The sequence below is a fragment of the Hyla sarda genome, chromosome 3 (genome assembly GCF_029499605.1).
Source record: "Hyla sarda isolate aHylSar1 chromosome 3, aHylSar1.hap1, whole genome shotgun sequence".
NCBI classification, from domain to species: domain Eukaryota; kingdom Metazoa; phylum Chordata; class Amphibia; order Anura; family Hylidae; genus Hyla; species Hyla sarda.
This window is the reverse complement of record NC_079191.1, coordinates 29,491,341-29,512,240: the sequence shown is the minus strand read 5'-3', so window position 1 is coordinate 29,512,240 and position 20,900 is coordinate 29,491,341. Positions and strand designations below refer to the sequence as shown.

The following is a 20,900-nucleotide window of genomic DNA, read 5'->3' as shown; positions in this document are numbered from 1 at the left end:
CACCAGCAGCTTCAACCCTTGTACCCCAAGAGTAGAGTTGCCGTTGAATCTCTGATATATTTTTCAGGAAACAGAAAGCTCTAAAAAGTATTTCAACAATGAAAACCTAACAGTAGTTGTAAGAAGCCTGTTTTCAGCAGGAATGGAGACAACATCTACAACATTGCGCTGGGGACTTCTTCTGATGATAAAATATCCAAAAATACAAGGTACAGGAGAAGCAGAGATAAGTTTGTCCTAAGTCTCAAATTCTTGTCATATCACAACAAATAATAGAAAAATCCCTATATTTGGTAAAGAGTTCAGTTTAGAAATGTAATTAAACATTTTGCATTATGTGCCTATGTGGGTTATTTGGGCACCAACATTTTTTCTTTACTTGGCTGGGAACCTTATGAAAAAAAAAAAAGTCATACTCATCTACCTCAGTCCCCGGCAGCTCCCACTGTCGCATCATCCCATGCACTGCTCATCCCTCTACTACCTATTTCAGAGACAGCTTGTTTTTTTTGTTTTTTTTTCTGTCTATGGGTGGGGGTGTGGCAGCTAGCACTTTTCGGTAAAAATGACACCCTATCTTTATTCTGTAGGTCCATATGATTACAAGGATGCCCAATTTATGTAGGATTTATTTAATTTTGCTACTTTAAAAAAAAAAAAAACTACATGAACCAAAATTAGTATGCTTAAAATTGTCATCTTCTGACCCCTATAACTTTTTTATTTTTCCACATAAAGTGATGTATGAGGGATCATTTTTTTTATGTGCTATGATCTGTAGTTTTCATTGGTACAATTTTTGTCTGATGGGACTTTTTGATCGTTTTTTATAAATTTTTTATGGTATGTGAAGTGAACAAAAATGCACAATTTTGGTATTTTTTTATGTGTACGCCATTTTATTTAAAAAATGAGAAAAGGGGGGGAGGTGATTCAAACTATTTTCAAAGGAGGGGCTTCAGACTTTCAGACTGCGGGAGCAAACCAGGGAGTACAGGTACGTGCTTGGTCCTTCAGTACTAGGACACAATGGCATACATGTACGCCCTTCATTCTTAAAAGGTTAAAAAACATAATTTTTGTAAAAATAAATAAAGCACAACAGTATTAATGTACTGCAGTATACTCTCATTTTGCGATCGTCTATCATTCCTCTTGTAATAGGAGTACAAACATGGCAGCCACAGTGGCCTTTGAATGCACTGAAAGGTAGACAGCTCATCCCATAGGTGCTTGGAACCCAAGTACCATTCAACAGCTGCAGTAAATAGTGGGCGGCATTCAGCTGAAGGTAAAATTCTGTTTACTTCATTAATGGCACCTTAAAATCAAGAAAAAAAGCATTATGGGAAATAACTAGAGATGAGCACATTTTTTTTTTTTATTTGATTTGGACTATTCGGCGAATTTTCCCCCCAAAATGTTTTCAGTCTGAATCTGTTTGTGGTGAATCGCTATTAAAAACGCTATTTCTGGCCTACAGAGAGCCTCAATAGTGGTGTAGAACACTTTTCCTTTCTGTAACATGCATAGGGTGTGTGCCGGGTTAGTGAAATAATACAATATTGAGTATGACATGAAGATCAGAGGCGTCGCTATTAGAATCAATGTCGCAGAGCGGCAAAATGACAGAGCCTGGAGATGGCATCAGTATAAGGAGACCATAAAGTGGCTGAATGACACAGCCTTGAGGTGGTGGCAGCATAAAGTGGCTGAATGACACAGCCTTGAGGTGGTGGCAGCATAAAGTGGCTGAATGACTCAGCCTGGAGTTTGCGGCAGCATGAAGAGAACATATAGTGCCTGAATGACACAGCCTGGAGTTGGCGGAAGCATGAAGAGACCATATAATGGCTGAATGACACAGCCTGGAGTTTGCGTCAGCATGAGGAGACCACATAGTGGCTGAATTACACAGGGTGGAGTTTGCGGCAGCATGAGGAAAACATATAGTGGCAGAATGAGACAGCCTGGAGGTGGCAGAAACATGAGGAGACCATTTAGTAGCTGAATGACACAGCCTGGAGGTGGTGGCAGCATGAGGAGAACATATATAGTGGCTGAATGATACAGCCTGGAGTTGGTGGCAGCATGAGGAGACCATATAGTGCTGAATGACAAAGCGTGGAGGTGGCGGTAACATGAGGAGACCATATAGTGGCTGAATGACACAGCTTGGAGGTGGCAGCAGCATGAAGATAACATATAGTGGTTGAATAACACAGTCTGGAGTTGGCGGCAACATGTAGAGACCACATAGTGGCTGAATGACACAGCGCGGAGGTGGCAGCAGCATGAGGAGACCATATAGTGCCTGAATGACATAGCGTGGAAGTGGCGCCAGCATGAGGAGACCATATAGTAGCTGAATAACACAGCCTGGAGTTGGCGGCAGCATGAGGAGACCACATAGTGGCTGAATGACACAGCCTGAAGTTGGCGACAGCATATAGTGGCTGAATGACACAGCCTAGAGTTGACGGCAGCATGAAGAGTACATATGGTGGCATGATGAGACAGCTTGGAGCTGGCATCAGCATGAGGAGAACATATGGTGGCCGAATGAGACAGCCTGGAGGTGGCAGCAGCAGCATCAGGAGTCCTGAAAGTGACCCAGTGCAGTGGGTGTCAATACCAGTACCTGGTGACGAAGGTGGGTGAAAAAAGGAGAACTTGGCATCAGATGTGTGGCATCAGGCGGTTGGCAGGATCAGAATAGTAGCTGAGGCAGGTAGGCAGAAGAAAACTGTCTCTTTTGTAAAAGTGTTAGTGTGCACAAGTAAGTATTGAGGATCTGCATTGTGTAAAACTTTACTTTTAATAATATGCTTAGGATAAAATATATGGAAATCAAACAAAAGGAAAGGTGTGCGAAAAACACCATGTGCCACCTACACCACCAAGTATTGATGTGATGCAAAGACCTCTAAAAGGTGGAAGGGAACAATGTATGGTCCATTGTAACCGGTGGGGGTAAAAACTTCCCCTCTAAGGCCCTACTCTCGCATTAATTCCCTTCTTGGCAAGTGTTACTCGCCCTAAAAAAGGGTGGCCCCACGCAGGAGCCTTTCCCTATTTCTACCTACAAACATTGCCATTTCCCAGGGTTTTTAGGTGGAAATAGAAATTGGATCTTGTGTGGGGCCGCCCTTTTTAAGACGAGTAACCCTTTCCCCGAAAAGGTGGAAGGGAACAACATATTGTCCACTGTAGCCCTACTCTTGCCCTATTAATTCCCTTCTTGGCAAGTGTTATTCACCCTAAAAAGGGCGGCCCCACAAAGGAAACTCTCTCTATTTCCACCTAAAAACCCTGGGAAATAGCAGAGTTTGTAGGTGGAAATAGGGAGAGGTTCCTGTGTGGGGCCCGCCCTTTTTATGGCGAGTAACACTTGCCAAGTAGGGAATTAATAATGCGAGAGTAGGGCCTTAGAGGGGAAGTTTTTACCCCCACTGGTTACAATGAACCATACATTGTTCCCTTCCACCTTTTAGAGGTCTTCGCATCACATCAATACTTGGTGGTGTAGGTGGCACATGGTGTTTTTTGCACTCCTTTCCTTTTGTTTTGTTTGATTAACCCCTTAAGGACATAGGGCGTATCCATACGCCCCCATTTACAAGTCCTTAAGGACCGAGGGCGTATGGATACGCCCTGAGCATTTCCGGCCCCCACCGCTAGCCGGAGGGGAGCCGGAGCCGGATGCCTGCTGAAATCGTTCAGCAGGCATCCCGGCATATCGCCCAGGGGGTCATTATGTCCCCCCCTGTCGGCGATTGCCGCAGATCGCTGGACAATTCAGAGACGGCCCCGAACAGCCGGAGCCTGCAGGGGTGAGGTGGCACTGGTGCCACCTCACGATCGCCCTGATTCGTCGGCCGGATTACCGGCCGACTAATCAGGGCGCCTGCTGCGGGTGTCACTCCCGCAACCCGCTCCGCCCCTCTTCCGGAGGACGTGAGCGGGTGCGGGCAGAAGACCCCGGGTGCTGGGGACCCCGATCCCTGGCGTCCCTGTTGGGATCGGGGCCCCAGGAGCGACGGCTGCGGCGAGGGACAGTCCTGCAGTGTGGATCGTTAGAGGTGAGTGACAGCCTCCTGCTGTTGCTTATCAACAGCTCCCAGCATGTAACAAGGGCATGCTGGTAGCTGTAGTTATGCAACAGCAGGAGGCAGACCACCACAACTCCCAGCATGCCCTTACAGCTGGAGGCACATTCTTTCTATGGAAAAGTGTACCTTCAGCTGTTGTGTAACTACAACTCCCAGCTTGCACAATCAGCTAAAGTGCATGCTGGGAGTTGTAGTGGTGCATCTGGTGGTTGCATAACTACAACTCCCAGCATGCCCGTTGGCTGTCAGTGACTGCTGAGAGTTGTAGTTTTGCAACAGCTGAAGGCATACTGAGTTAAGTAGTAAACCAGTGTGTCTCCAGCTGTTGCATAACTACAATGCCCAGCATCCCCAGCCAATGTAGTATGCCTCCGGCTGTTGCATAACTACAAGACCCAGCATGCCCTTCCGCTGTCCGTACATGCTGGGGGTTGTAGCTTTTGCAACAGCTGAAGGCACACTGGTTGCAAAACACTGAGTTTGTTACCAAACTCGGTGTTTCACAACCTGTGTGTCTCCAGCTGTTGCAAAACTACAACTCCCAGCATGCACTGATAGACCGTACATGCTGGGAGTTGTAGTTTTGCAACAGCTGGATGTTCCCCCCCCCCCCCCAATGTGAACGTACAGGGTACACTCACATGGGCGGAGGATTACAGTAAGTATCCGGCTGCAAGTTTGAGCTGCGGCAAATTTTCTGCTGCAGCTCAAGCTGCCAGCGAGAAACTACTGTGAACCCCCGCCCGTGCGACTGTACCCTAAAAACACTACACTACACTAACACACAATAAAGTAAAAAGTAAAAAACACTACATTTACACATACCCCTACACAGCCCCCCTCCCCAATAAAAATGAAAAACGTCTGGTGCGCCACTGTTTCCAGAACGGAGCCTCCAGCTGTTGCAAAACAACTACTCCCAGTATTGCCAGATAGCCACTGACTGTCCAGGCATGCTGGGAGTTTTACAACAGCTGGAGGCCCCCTGTTTGGGAATCACTGGAGTAGAATACCCCTATGTCCACCCCTATGCAATCCCTAATTTAGGCCTCAAATGCGCATGGCACTCTCACTTTGGAGCCCTGTCATATTTCAAGGCAACAGTTTAGGGCCACATATGGGGTATCGCCGTACTCGGGAGAAATTGGGCTTCAAATTTTGTGGGGTATTTTCTGCTATTACCCTTTTTAAAAATGTAAAATTTTTGGGAAAATAAGCATTTTAGGTAAAAAAAATAATTTTTTTTTTACATATACAAAAGTCATGAAACACCTGTGGGGTATAAAGTTTCACTTAACCCCTTGTTACGTTCCCCGAGGGGTCTAGTTTCCAAAATGGTATGCCATGTGTTTTTTTTTTTTGCTTTCCTGGCACCATAGGGGCTTCCTAAATGCGGCATGCCCCCAGAGCAAAATTCTCAAAAGTCTCTTCTGAGACCTGTAGTGCGCCAGCAGAGCACTTTTCACCCCCATATTGGGTGTTTTCTGAATCGGGAGAAATTGGGCTTCCATTTTTGTGGGGTGTTTTCTGCTATTATCCTTTTTAAAAACCAAGCATTTTAGGTAAAAAAAATAAAAAAATTTCACATATGCAAAAGTCGTGAAACACCTGTGGGGTATTAAGGTTCACATTACCCCTTGATACGTTCCCCGAGGGGTCTAGTTTCCAAAATGGTATGCCATGTGTTTTTTTTTTTTTTGCTGTTCTGGCACCATAGGGGCTTCCTAAATGCGGCATGCCCCCAGAGCAAAATTTGCTTTCAAAAAGCCAAATGTGACTCCTTCTCTTCTGAGACCTGTAGTGCGCCTGCAGAGCAATTTTCACCCCCATATGGGGTGTTTTCTGAATCGTGAGAAATTGGGTTTCAAATTTTGGGGGGTATTTTCTGCTATTACACTTTTTAAAAATGTAAAATTTTTGGGAAACCAAGCATTTTAGGTAAAAAAAAAATTTTTTTTTTACATATGCAAAAGTCATGAAACACCTGTGGGGTATTAAGGTTCACTTTACCCCTTGTTACGTTCCCTGAGGGGTCTAGTTTCCAAAATGGTATGCCATGTGTGTTTTTTTGCTGTCCTGGCACCATAGGGGCTTCCTAAAGGTGACATGCCCCCCAAAAACCATTTGTCGCTCCTTCCCTTCTGAGCCCTCTACTGCGCCCGCTGAACAATTAACATAGACATATGAGGTATGTGCTTACTCGAGAGAAATTGGGTTTCAAATACAAGTAAAAATTTTCTCCTTTTTACCCCTTGCAAAAATTCAAAAATTGGGTCTACAAGAACATGCGAGTGTAAAAAATGAAGATTTTGAATTTTCTCCTTCACTTTGCTGCTATTCCTGTGAAACACCTAAAGGGTTAATACACTTACTGAATGTCATTTTGAATACTTTTTGGGGGTGTAGTTTTTATAATCGGGTCTTTTATGGGGTATTTCTAATATGAAGACCCTTCAAATCCACTTCAAACCCTAACTGGTCCATGAAAAATAGCGAGTTTGAAAATTTTGTGAAAAATTTCAAAATTGCTGCTTAACTTTGAAGCCCTCTGGTGTCTTCCAAAAGTAAAAACTCATAAATTCTATGATGCAAACATAAAGTAGACATATTGTATATGTGAACCCCAAAAAAAATATTTTGAATATCCATTTTCCTTACAAGCAGAGAGCTTCAAAGTTAGAAAAATGCAAAATTTTCATTTTTTTCATCAAATTTGGTGATTTTTCACCAAGAAAGGATGCAAGTTACCATAAAATTTTACCACTAAGTTAAAGTAGAATATGTCACGAAAAAACATTCTCGGAATCAGAATGATAACTAAAAGCATTCCAGAGTTATAAATGTTTAAAGTGACAGTGGTCAGAATTGCAAAAAACGCTCCGGTCCTTAAGGTGAAAAAGGGCTCGGTCCTTAAGGGGTTAAAGAAACATTGGGGTACATATATTTTATCCTAAGAATATTATTAAAAGTTAAAGGGGTTTTCCAGGCAAAAAAATAATAATTTTATCTATCAACTGGCTCCGGAAAGTTAAACAGATTTGTAAATTACTTCTCTTAAAAAATCTTAATCCTTTCAATAGTTATTAGCTTCTGAAGTTTTCTGTCTAACTGCTCAATGATGATGTCACGTCCCAGGAGCTGTGCATGATGGGAGAATATCCCCATAGGAGCTGGACAGCTCCCGGGACGTGAGTCATCAGAAAGCAGTTAGACAGAAAACAGCAACTCAACTTCAGAAGCTAATAACTATTGGAAGGATTAAGAATTTTTAATAGAAGTAATTTACAAATCTGTTTAACTTTCCGGAGCCAGTTGATATATATATAAAAAAATTGGCCTGGAATACCCCTTTAAGTAATATGTAATACATATCATCAATCCTTACTTATGGTCTGATGGCGAGGAATGTCTATTACTGGGGAGCAGTGCCTTAAATATGTTTGGCACTCTCCATATTTGTGAAGTGTTTGTGTAGAATCATGGTCAATCTACTCTGATGCATCAGGCATTGGTGGGCTGGAAATCCTGGCTGATTTATGTCTGATTTATCTTCACAAAGGTCAGTCTCCCCACATTTTTCGTGGACAGACGAGTTCTCCTTGGGGTTACTATGGCCCCCGCCGCACTAAACACTCGCTCTGATGGCACACTACTGGCCGGGCAGGACAGCTTTTCCAGGGCAAACTCTGCTAGTTGCAGCCATAAATCAAGTTTGGCTGCCCAGAAGTCCAGCGGATCTTCAAGGTGTGTTTGCATGGGCATGTCAAGGTATGCCACCACCTGCTGGTTCAGGTCCTGCTCCAGGATTGTCTGCGAGAGGATGGACGATGGTGCCGATAGGCATCGGCCAACTAACTACATAGGATGTCTCTGTAGTAGCTCAGTTTGTCCTCCTGCTCAGTGGGTGTAAAAAGGCCCCAATTTTGTGGCGGTAGCGAGGGTCCAATAAAGTGGAGAACCAGAAGTTACCCCACTGCCGAATGGTGACAATTCGGCGGTCACTACGCAAGCAAGTGAGCATGCATAGTGCCATTTGTGCAAGTGACTTGGAGGGACTCCCTGCCTCCATCTCCACTGCATACAGTCACAGTGTGTGTGGGTCCTCTGTCTCACCTTCCTAATAACCCTCTAGCTCCTCTAGCTGCTCCTGCTCCTCCTCTCCTTTCAGATGACTAGAAAAACCACCCATCTCATCAAACCTAAACTGTGCTCCACTGTGCCCCACCCCCTCCTCCAGTTCAGCCCCCACTGAGCTCAGGTGGCCGTGAGATGTAGGTGCCACGTCTACAGTGCCCTGACCAACCATTGTTTCCAACACGTGTTTCAGTAGATGAAGCAGTGGAATAGCGTTGTTCATCCCATAATCCTGGTGACTGACTAATATGTTGCTTCCTCAAAGAGCCTGAGCAAATAGTAGGTGTCACGTATGAGCTGCCACTGGTTGACGTAGAAGTTAAACAGGGGAGTACCCCTATCCGCTTGGATCATCAAGAATATCCTCTGTCCAACATATGGAGGGTGGAATTCCAACGTGTGGAAACGTCACAAATCAGACTATGTTGGGAGATGCCGTTCTGACGCTGCAGCCCAAGAAGGGTGTGCTTTGGAATATACGAGTGGCTGAAGTGCATGCAAAGTTTCTTTCCCATTGTTAGGATGTCTTGCAGATGGGAGGAACACTTCAGGAACCGCTTGACAACCAGATTGAACAAGTGTGCCATGCAGGTCGCATGTCTCAGGCTTCCTTGTAGCGAACAAGATCTTCTACCCTTTGTCGGTCACCATGGTTCCCATTTCCAGTTTTCGTGGAGTAAGACATAGTTCGATTTCTTGATGAATACATTTTAGCAGTTCCTCCCCTGTGTGACTCCGTTCCCCAAGGCAAACCATGTGAAAAACAGTGTGACACCTTCGTGCCCTGCACAGATGGTATGTTGGAGGGGCACTGAGACTTGTCTGGGCAGTAGAAGCTGAGAACTTGGTGGAGGATGAGGAGGCGGAGTCGCGCACAGGACCAACGGCTTGAGAGTGTGGAGGCGGAAGCGGCATGACCTGTCCAAGTTGCTGTTGTCGCTGTGCAGGAACTACATTTACCCAGTGGGCTGTAAAGCACATGTTTTGTCCCTCATCGTAGTTACAGCTCCACACGTCGGTGCTGCCATGCACTTTGGCACACACCGACAGGCTCAAGGACTGGCCCACCTTCTGTTCCAAAAAATTGTGCAGGGCTGTTAATGCCTTCTTCGCAAAGAAATGACGGCGTGGGACTCTCCATCTAGGCTCGACACAAGCCATCAGTTCTCTGAAAGGTGAAGAGTCCACCACTTGAAAAGGGAGGGACTGCAGCACCAGCAACTTGGACAGGAGCACATTCAGCTTCTGGGCCGTTGGATGAGTGAGTGCATACTGTTGTCTCTTGGACATGGCTTCACCGATGGATTGCTGCCGATATAACTTACTCAAAATAGGAGTAGCAGGAGCATCTGGAGTGACATAAGATGGGCATGACACACAGCTCCCTTCGACTGAGGAAGTGGAGCCTGGTTAGCTGAAACAGGGAGCAGCATGCCACTGGGTGATGCAGCAGGCTTGACCACCACATCGGAGCCACGGTTCTCCAAGGCCACTTTATGGTGATGCTGCATATGTTGACGCAGGGCCATAGTGCCAACATTGGGACCCTGGCCACGCTTCACCTTCTTCCGACACATCTTGCTTGTGGCCAGGTTAACATCCTCCGGATGCTTGATGAAAAACTGCAACACCGCCGAGTAGCTGATTTTCCCACCAACAGTCCACACTGATTTACTGCTACTGCCGCCCGACTCCAGGAACCCCTGTTCCACTACCTCCCGGGAAGGTAGGCTGCCGTGAAGCAGGTGATCTACCCTGGGCACGTTTGGCTCCAGACTTTCCACTTCTGCCACCATTCTGACTTTCAACCATGCTACCACCTTGATGGCTCAGCTGCTGCCTCACGGGCAACCTGCATCCCCCTTCTCCTGATGATGATGCATCCCCTTCTTTACCCGTCTCCCAAGTGCAATCGGCTTCATCATCATCGAGTTGTGTCTGCACGTCACCTATTTTCCTCCTCAGGTTCCTCAACAGTGTCTGCTTCAGGACCCTGAACGCTCGCAACACCTACGCCTAGCGTAGTAAGCGGCAGATGTCTCCTCCCCTTCTTGGCTGGGCAGTAACTGTCCTCTGTTAGATCATCCTCAGTGAATAGTGGAGCTAAACCCACAGCATAAGATACTTCTTTAGGGGAGGGAACAGCATTGGACAAAGGCAATGGGAGAACAGGGGCTGCTCCCGTGCCATGCCAACTGAGTGTTGTGTCTGAGAAACCCACTGACTGTTGATTGGGGGTGTCAGATGCCACTTGTCATGAAGTAGATGACCGTGTTAACCAATCGATGACGGCAGATGGGTTGCTGGTTGAGACATGACCGCTAGCTTATACCAGGAGCCCAGGACTCTCGCTGCAACTCCTGCTGCCACTCACCCCCAGTCTGCTCTGACCTCTGCCTGATGAATTTAGGACTCTACCACTCCTTTGCGCAGGTCTTGGCACTTCTTTGCCTGAAATACTTAGTGCGTATAGGAGGGGAGTACAATAGGCTCCACTACCCTTAAACAGTATTTGTCTACAACACCCGCAGGTGTGTACTTTTGCCTGGCCTTTCACAGTATGCAGGTCCATAAGACTTTAACAGGAAATAAATAGTACACCACTTAGATTTACATATGTGGTATGCCCTTATGAGGGGAGGACAATGCGCTCCACTACAGGAACAAAATGGTACACCACTTAGATGTACGTATATGGTAGACACGTATCAGGAGAGGCCAATGCGCTCCAGTACGCTTAAAACATTATTTGTCTACAACAGCAGGTGTACACACCAGTGTTGCAGCACACAGTCGCTGTGTACTACAGCCAAAATTGCACTCTCAATCTCACTTCCTTCCCTATCAGTGCTTCGCGGCTGGATTTGCGCTTAAGGTGAATCGCTGCTGTAAAAAAGCTTTTCTGTGCAACACACTGCTCTCTGTCCTTCTCTGCAACAGAACGCTGATGTGACTGGGAGGTGAATCGCTGATGTAAAAAGGCTTTTCTGTTCCACACACACTGCTGTCTGTCTGTCTCTCTCTCTCTCTCTCTCTGCAATAAGAGGCTGAAGTGACTGGCCGCAAGATGGCTGCTGATTATACAGGGCTGTGACATCACAGGGGTGGCTGGAAGCATGTGATTCAGGGTCATCCCGTCTACCCGCCTTCCCAGGATTCCTTGCCCCATGTCCTCATATGTGGATCCGCAATTTTAGATGCCCTGGAGCCTGGACCGCACTAAATGGAGTTTAATGAAGTGATTCACGCAATCAATATTCGCATTCATTGCAATTCAAATTTTTCCTGAAAATCTTAACAAATTTGGATTTGTCAGATTTCTGTGTTTTGAGCTGATATAATGCTTAATCTTCAAGAGGTCCTTAGCTGCCATGAAAACCGATCGGCACCCCACAATTTTATCATGGTGGAGGAGGGATTGATGTTCAGAAAGCTGTGGCTCCTTACATGTAGCTAATTAGTTGCCACGTGTGCTATTTATGTTGATGTAATATACAATCAGTTACCTTTGCATATAGGGTGTTCTCAGCTCTTTACTCCATATTATTGTTGTGACCATATGGGGTGTATTATGTACTTAATCTAGAGTACGTAATGCCTGGAGTGTTAACCACCACACTACCAAGGATAAGCGATGCCTGTGTTAATTTAGTAGAAAAGAAAAAAGAAATGCATTTCACTATATGTATTACAGGACACACCAAACGTGTCAAAGTTTGCCTATCTATTTTCCAAATTTTGGCAAAATTTTAGGCCGTGATTTTTCACTTTCAATAAAGGGGTTGATAAATTTTGCATGCACTTTGGAGCATTTCCAATGTGCCAAAGTTTTTCAGACATGTAAAAACACAATTGATAAATATAAAGGATTAAAGGGGTACTCCGGATTAAATTAACTGGTGCCAGAAAGTTAAACAGATTTGTAAATTACTTCAATTTAAAAATCTTAATCCTTTCTGTACTTATTAGCTGCTGAATACTACAGCAGAAATTCTTTTCTTTCTGAAACACAGAGCTGTCTGCTGACATCATGAGCACAGTGCTCTCTGCTGACATCTCTGTCCATTTTAGAAACTGCCCAGAACAGCATATGTTTGCTATGGGGATTTCCTTTTACGCTGGCAGTTCCTAAAATGGACAGAGATGTCAGCAGAGAGCACAGTGCTCATGATGTCAGCAGACAGTTCTGTGTTTCAAACGGAAAATAATTTACACTGTAGTATTCAGCAGCTAATAAGTACAGGAAGGATAAAGATTTTTTAATAGAAGTAATTTACAAATCTGTTTTAACTTTCTGGCACCAATTGATTTAAAAAAAAAAAAAGTTTTTCATTGGAGTACCCCTTTAATGAGAAAAAAAAGAAGGGAATATTAAAATAATTACCTCATAAGGAGCACCAAGCAATCCTTTTTTCTATTGTCTTTATGTAACTCAGAAAAGGTCCAAGAGGAGATTTCAAGAGTCGTTGGATCGGCACAACCCATGTACAGCCACCGAGGACAGATGCCCTATACAAATGCAGTAATACATGAGATCCAGAGGTTCTCCGATATTCTGCCTCTGAATCTGGGTCATGAAACGGCTAAAGATGTGACCTTTAAAGGATATTTTATTCCAAAAGTAAGTAAAATGCCTGAACTGTGCAGATATTTCCCATAGGGTTATTTATTTCAGTGTAAAAAAGGGTCAACTCACACCATGGCCCTACACCTCTCCACGCTGTCTGGTACTGTAGCTTTACTGAAGTGTGAGAAGATGCTGCAATACTGCAGACAACCTGTAATCAGAAATGATACTGTAAAAAAACTTGTGCTAGGTTAAGTTAGGTAAGGATTTAAATGTCCTGCCTTCCTTTAACATTTCCTGCCTATAATGCTTCAAAGTGTACATGTCCTTATCAAAAACCTTTTATATAATGTAGATTATACCATTATATGTATATTTGTAATATACATTGGTTAAAAAATGTGTATAATTTTGGGTGAAAAAATGCTGTCCCTGCAGATATTGCCTGTGTGTCTCTATGAGGTGTCCAAATACAGGAAGTGACGGCAGGACGAGGAGGGCTCTGTACACTGAGGACAAGCAGGGCTCTGTGCACTGAGGACAAGCAGGGCTCTATACAGCGAGGACAAGCAGGGCTCTGTACACCGAGGACAAGCAGGGCTCTATACAACGAGGACAAGCAGGGCTCTGTACACCGAGGACAAGCATGGCTCTGTGCACCGAGGACAAGCAGGGCTTTGTGCACTGAGGACAAGCAGGGCTCTGTGCACTGAAGACAAGCAGGGCTCTGTACACTGAGGACAAGGAGGGCTCTGTACACTGAGGACAAGCAGGGCTCTATACACGGAGGAAAAGCAGGGCTCTGTACTCTGAGGAAAAGCAGGGCTCTGTACACTAAGGACAAGCAGGGCTCTGTACACTGAGGACAAGCAGGGCTCTGTACACTGAGGACAAGCAGGGTTCTGTACCCTGAGGACAAGCAGGTCTCTGTACACTGAGGACAAGCAAGGTTCTGTGCACTGAGGACAAGCAGGGCTCTGTGCACTGAGGGCAAGCAGGGCTCTGTGCACTGAGGACAAGCAGGGCTCTGTGCACTGAGGACAAGCAGGGCTCTGTACACTGAGGACAAGCAGGGCTCTGTGCACTGAGGAAAGGCAGGGCTCTGTGCACTGAGGTCAAGCAGGGCTCTGTACACTGAGGACCAGCAGGGCTCTGTGCACTGAGTCGTAAGGAATAGAAGATTTCCTGCACTCACCGCTTAGTATTGGAATGCAAGCTCCTATTTGGACGGTAACGGTGGACCAGCTTCCAGAACTTCCGTGGGCGCTCAGAGGCGACTGCCGGCGGTTTTGCATATGCACACTTCTGGCCTGAATAAGTGTGCAAATGTGAAACCACCATCAGTCGCCTCTGAGCACCAAAGAAAGTTCTGTAAGCCGATCCACCGGTATCGTCCAAATAGGAGCTTGCAGTCCAATACTATGGGGTGAATGCAGGATATTTTCTTGTTTGTTATGACATTTGTTGATGGTTATACCATTCACACATCCTAGCATGGCCACTGGACATTTATTGATGTGCGTCTCCACCTACCTCTGCGTTGATCCTTGACTATACCTGGCTCGGTGTTGGGGATTTTGGTGGGGCCTTCCGTTCATCTCTATTTGGCATGTACGTCACTGAGGACAAGCAGGGTTCTGTACACTAAGGACAAGCAGGGTTCTGTACACTAAGGACAAGCAGGGCTCTGTGCACTGAGGACAAGCAGGGCTCTGTGCACTGAGGACAAGCAGGGCTCTGTGCACTGAGGACAAGCAGGGCTCTGTACACTGAGGACAAGCAGGGCTCTGTACACTGAGGACAAGCAGGGTTCTGTACACTAAGGACAAGCAGGGCTCTGTACACTGAGGACAAGCAGGACTCTGTGCACTGAGGACAAGCAGGGCTCTGTGCACTGAGGACAAGCAGAGCTCTGTACACTGAGGAAAAGCAGGGCTCGGTACACTGAGGAAAAGCAGAGCTCCGTACACTGAGGACAAGCAGGGCTCTGTACACTGAGGACAAGCGGGGCTCTGTACACTGAGGACAAGCGGGGCTCTGTACACTGAGGAAAAGCAGGGCTCTGTACACTGAGGACAAGCAGGGCTCTGTACACTGAGAACAAGCGGGGCTCTGTACACTGAGGACAAGCAGGGCTCTTTACACTGAGGACAAGCAGGGCTCTGTGCAGGCTCCTGGCTTGTCAATCATCCTGCTGTGTGAGCCAGGGGCATGTAGCAAAAAGTTTTTTGCTAATGACAGGTTCCCTTTAATCCCTTTAGGACTCAGGGTTTTTTAGTTTTTGCACTTTCGTTTTTTCCTCCTTACCTCTTAAAAATCATAACCCTTTCAATTGTCCACCTAAAAATCCATATTATGGCTTATTTTTTGCGTCACCAATTCTACTTTGCAGTGACATTAGTCATTTTACACAAAAAATGCACGGCGAAACGGAAAAAAAATCATTCTGCGACAAAATCGAAGAAAAAATGCCATTTTGTAACTTTTGGGGGCTTCCGTTTCTACGCAGTGCATATTTCGGTAAAAATTACACCTTATCAATATTATGTAGGTCCATACGGTTAAAATGATTCCCTACTTATATAGGTTTGATTTTGTTGTACTTCTGGAAAAAATCATAACTACATGCAGGAAAATGTCATCTTTTGACCCCTATAACTTTTTTATTTTTCCCGTACAGGGCGGTATGAGGGCTCATTTTTTTGCGCCGTGATCTGACGTTTTTATCGGTATGATTTTTTTTTTGATCGCACTTTTCAATCACTTTTTATTCATTTTTTAATGGTATAAAAAGAGACCAAAAATACGCTTTTTTAGACTTTGGAATTTTTTTGCGCGTACGCCATTGACCGTGCGGTTTAATTAATTATATATTTTTATAGTTCGGACATTTACGCATGTGGTAATAACACATATGTTTTTTTATTTATTTATTTTTTTTTACACTGTTATTTTTTTATGGGAAAAGGGGGATGATTCAAACTTTTATTAGGGAAGGGGTTAAATGACCTTTATTAACACTTTTTTTTTACTTTTTTTTGCAGTGTTATAGGTCCCATAGGGACCTATAACACTGCACACACTGATCTCTTGTACAGATCACTGGCGTGTATTAACACGCCTGTGATCAGTGTTATCGGCGCTTGACTGCTCCTGCCTGGATCTCAGGCACGGAGCAGTCATTCGTCGATCGGACACCGAGGAGGCAGGTAAGGGCCCTCCCGGTGTCCTGTAAGCTGTTCAGGACGCCGCGATTTCACTGCGGCAGTCCCAAACAGCCCGACTGAGCAGCCGGGTCACTTTCACTTTCACTTTAGAAGCGGCGGTCAGCTTTGACCACTGCTTCTAAAGGGTTAATACCGCACATCGTCGCGATCGGCGATGTGTGGTATTAGCCGCGGGTCCCGGCCGTTGATGAGTGCCGGGACCGACGCGATATGATGCAGGATCGCGGCGTGATCCCGCTTCATATCGCGGGAGCCGGCGCAGGACGTAAATATACGTCCTGCGTCGTTAAGGGGTTAAGAACTTCCTACCAGTTGTTGTCATTTGATCCAGGCAGTAGCTCTGTCAGGATGGACAGGAGAGGGAGGCGGGGGGAATGTGTAGACGAGGTAAAAGCTCTGCAGGAGAGTTAAATATTGTGATAATACTAAAGAAATGACCCTCTACTACAGTGTAATGTAGTGAGTGCACAGTCTGTATAACAGTGTATGTTCAGTGTTGTCATGAAAGGATAAAAAAAATCTCAACATATGTACGTATGTACATATGTTCCAGCAACACATTTTCTGCCTGTTGCACATTCTGTAACCAGATTTCTGCTCCTGCTGTACACTCTAGCTGTTGTTTTCTCCCACATTGGTCTGATTGCTTCCTGGTTTCCTCTCTGAGCTGTGGTCATGTGACATTGCACACATTTGTTTAGTATAGACCTATGTAGCTCATTGTTTTTTTTTTATTTGATAAATTATATCTTTGACCCCAGGGGACCTATATAATCCCATTACTGACCTCGGTATTGAAAGACAAAACACAGTTTGAGAAACCTGGAGAGTTTTATCCACAGCATTTTATCGACTCCAAAGGAAACTTTATAAAGAAGGATGCCTTCATGCCGTTCTCTGCAGGTAAGTCTATTATAAGCACAAGAAATATAAAGGTACAAATACAATTGGGGGCCATTTTCGAGCCAAAAGTTTTGAGTTTTCAACAAAAATTCAAAGAGTTTTACATGAGAATGATCTAAGGTTTACTCTATGCCCCTGGACATGGTAACATATATTTTATGTTCTACATGGTATTACAAGGGTGAGAGTCCATTTTACATAAAAAAAAAATCTGATGTGGATTTCACACCAGTTCTTTGCCAGTGTGAAAATCCTAAAAATGTTGGTTGTTTTGTTGTTTGTTTTTTGTTTTTGGAAAAAAAATTGTTACTTACTTAATTATTGAAATATGAATAATATACTGATATCTATTTTCCTCATATCTTTGCCTTCAAACATGTTTTGTCCACACAGTTGTCGCTTGTCCGGGAACACACAATAGGGGGAATTTATCAGTGCTTTCAACAAAAAACAAACACAAAAAAATTCCTAAATTTTTGCACAATGCTTACGCCGCCCTGAATCAGTAATATTCTCAGCGTCCTCATATTTGTCTGTGAGCTAACATTCATTCACCCTAACATTCATTCACCAGGAAAGCATTCATTCAAAACAAAAAGACAACTGCATCTTGAGTGGTAGGGACACTTATTCTCTCTCTGATCGCAAAAACTTTATTCCCATAGTCACATAACACCAGGACAGCACCCCCAAAGTTTGATTTTAATCTTTAGGCATACATTGGGTCTATGGGATCTCACGGTATATCAAACAGTAAGCTAAGCAGCACAGTGGATGGGAGACCATCACGGGGTCGAGTCCCAGGGTGGGACAGAGTGTTACAGTGCTGTGGTTTAACTTTACTTTCCTGGAAAAGCAGCTGAGTTGCCCATAGCAACCAATCAGATTGCTTTTTCACAAGGCCTCTGCAAAATAAAGAAGCGATCTGATTGGTTGCTATGGGCAACTCAGAAACTTTTCCTGGAAAAGTTTCTGAGTTGCCCATAGCAACCAGACTACTTCCTTCATTTTCCAGAGGCCTTTTCAAAAATGAAGGAAGCAATCTGATTGGTTGCTATTATGGGCAACTGCACAACTCTTCCTCTACACTGGTTTTCCGCATATGCGCATATTCACAAATATTGAGTCATCCCGTCTTTAATGGTATAGGGAACTATGACTGATGCATTAACTCCATAATTTTTTGCCCATTGAAACCAATAGGCCCATTGTAGTCTATGGGGATCTCATGACATGTAAAACAGTAAGCTAAGCAGGACCATCTCGGCAGCACAGTGGATGGGAGACCAGCTCAGGTAACCCGGGGTGGGACAGAGTTTTACAGTGCTGTGGTTTAACTTTACTTTCCTGGAAAAGCAGCTGAGTTGCCCATAGCAACCGATCAAATCGCTTCTTTCATTTTTACAAGGCCTCTGCAAAATGAAAGAAGCGATCTGATTAGTTGCTATGGGCAACTCAGAAACTTTTCCTCTGGACAGGTTTTGATAAATCTCCCTCTATGGGGGAGATTCATCAAAACCAGTGTAGAGGAAGAGTTGTGCAGTTGCCCATAGCAACCAATCAGATCGCTTCTTTTATTTTGCAGAGGCCTTGTGAAAAATGAAAGAAGCAATCTGATTGGTTGCTATGGGCAACTCAGCAGCGTTTCCAGGAAAGTAAAGTTAAGCCACAACACTGTAAAACTCTGTCCCACCCCGGGACACAAACCTGTGGTGGTCTGCCATCCACTGTGCTGCCAAGACGGTCCTGCTTAGCTTACTGTTTTAAATGCTGTGAGATGCCCATAGACCACAATAGTCCTATCGGTTTCCATGGGCGAAAACTTACAGAGTTAATAGTTCCCTATACCATCAAAGAAGGAAGGGCTCAATATTCGCAAATATGCGCATATATTTCCGCATATGCGCAAAAAATGAATATAACGAATATGCGAATTTCGCAAATATATGACGAATATTCGTCCATATAGTCGCGAAATATCGCAAATTTGAATATGGCCTATGCCACTCATCACTAATCTGGACTTCATTAGTATTAAGGCGTGTAATCCAAAGAGTAGAAAGCATTTAAAAATAACCATACACAGAGGAATAGGGGAGAGAAGACACAATATGAGCTCACTGGGAGATGGGACAAGAGGCAAAGAATATAAATGGAATACACAAAATGGAATTATTTTTGCATGTTATATATATATATATATATATATATATATATATATAAATTACCATATCAACCCCTAGACATGGTATCTCCTATCCAAAGGGAGCCCCCGCAATCTCCGGGCCAGCTGTGGTGTTAGAGGATTGGGGATAACATATCTGATCTCAGGGGTTCGGCCACTGGGGAACCCCCTCAATCTCTGCAGCGGCACCCCAGTCATCTGGTGCATGGAGCGAACTAAGCTTCATGTCTGATGACTGGAGAACACAAACACCACACCCCCTCCATTCATGTCTATGGGAGGGGTCATGATGGCTAGTACAATGCCGTCACACCTCCTCCCATAGACATGAACGGAGGGGGCATCATGAAAAGGAGCAGGCATCATGATAAACGCCAAACAGATGCTCCTGGCCCACACTGGCCCAAAAGTGTCACTTATTAATAAATGACCCATCTATGCTTTCAAACAACGTCTGATGTGTCATAAGGTCAAGTCAGAAGTTGGGATCGGTGGGTGTTCAGCTGCTGAATCCCCCACCAATTGCTAGATCATTTAGGGAAATGCTTCTATTCCTTGGTTCCTGCTCCATTTTCCTCGTAAAGTCAAGCGTGCAGAGCATGGACTTAAAGGGGTAATCCGCCTCTAGACATCTTATCCTTTATTCAACGGATAGGGATAAGATGCCGATCACGTGGGGTAAACAGTATATTTACAAAGTTAAAACAAGCAAAGGTATCACTCAAAATATCCATTTAAAGTGACTATTAAAAGGCAATGGCTTCAGCAAGGAAGAATACACAGTTCATCCTCATAACAATATTCTTTCTTCATTGCAGGTCGCAGAGCTTGTGCTGGAGAGACACTGGCAAGAATGCAGCTCTTCATCTTTTTTACAAGCCTTCTACAAAAATTCACTTTCCACTTACCCCCAGGGGTCACTGAGGTGGACATGACGCCTATTGTTGGAATTACACAGCCCCCCAAGCCACATATGATTTGTGCCGTGCCACGCTTTTGAAATAAACCTGTAATGGACCGTAACACAACTGTGTTTACAATATCAACCTGGAGCAATTAAACTTTTGAATTTTTTGAATTTCTATTAGAATAGTAGGGGCTGGGACAGTACACTGACCAATCATATCGGCTCAGGATGAAAAATAAGCATATTGTAAATGTTGGCGTGAGATACATGGAATTGCGCATGCACACCTGATACCCGAGCCAAGCAGAAATATGATGAAGTCCCATACCAGCCAATAGAAAACCAACATCTCTGCATCCTAGGCAACAGATACAAACCTCCCCTGTGCCAGCGCAGTGAGCTACTTATAGCATTAACCGCCATCTTAATGTGGGGAAAACCTCCCTTTGTTCTCCAGCGCTATCTGGATATCACCCCAAGCACTCATAGAGTTCGTTCTCAGGACACTATGGGCTCTCAATAGGAAAAAGTCTGAGCAAATAGAATATTAGCTACACAGTTTGGGTGTCTCATCTCAGTTATGATCATACACACAATGCAGGTACACAGGTATCAAGTCACTAAAACAGGTTTTGGCTAATCCATGCTGCCTCCTGATGGATGAAAGCATACAATACCGATCATCAGTGTATTATGTGTGTTTGGCTTGTTTAGGTACGTAAACAGAGGCACACATGGCCAATGATGGTGGATTAAGGGCCACAGGGTCGGTAAGAAAGTAACCTGTATTTCACATGACATTTGTACGGTAGCGGTTGTCATCCATCTCATTGATATTTATGTGTGGATTATGTCCGGTTTATAA

General features: G+C 44.6%; 1 protein-coding gene across 1 annotated transcript in view; it reads left to right on the top strand.

Moving 5' to 3' along the window:
* The window catches only part of LOC130360961 (uncharacterized), an 87,744-nt gene extending 67,206 nt beyond the window's left edge, over positions 1 to 20,538 (top strand). Inside the window, exons 15-18 of the mRNA XM_056563517.1 lie at positions 68 to 209; positions 12,683 to 12,867; positions 16,802 to 16,943; positions 19,947 to 20,538. Coding sequence (XP_056419492.1) covers positions 68 to 209; positions 12,683 to 12,867; positions 16,802 to 16,943; positions 19,947 to 20,128 — 651 coding nt within the window. The 3' untranslated portion in view covers positions 20,129 to 20,538. The remainder of the gene's footprint in view (positions 1 to 67; positions 210 to 12,682; positions 12,868 to 16,801; positions 16,944 to 19,946) is intronic.
* The last annotated feature ends 362 nt before the right edge of the window (positions 20,539 to 20,900 follow it).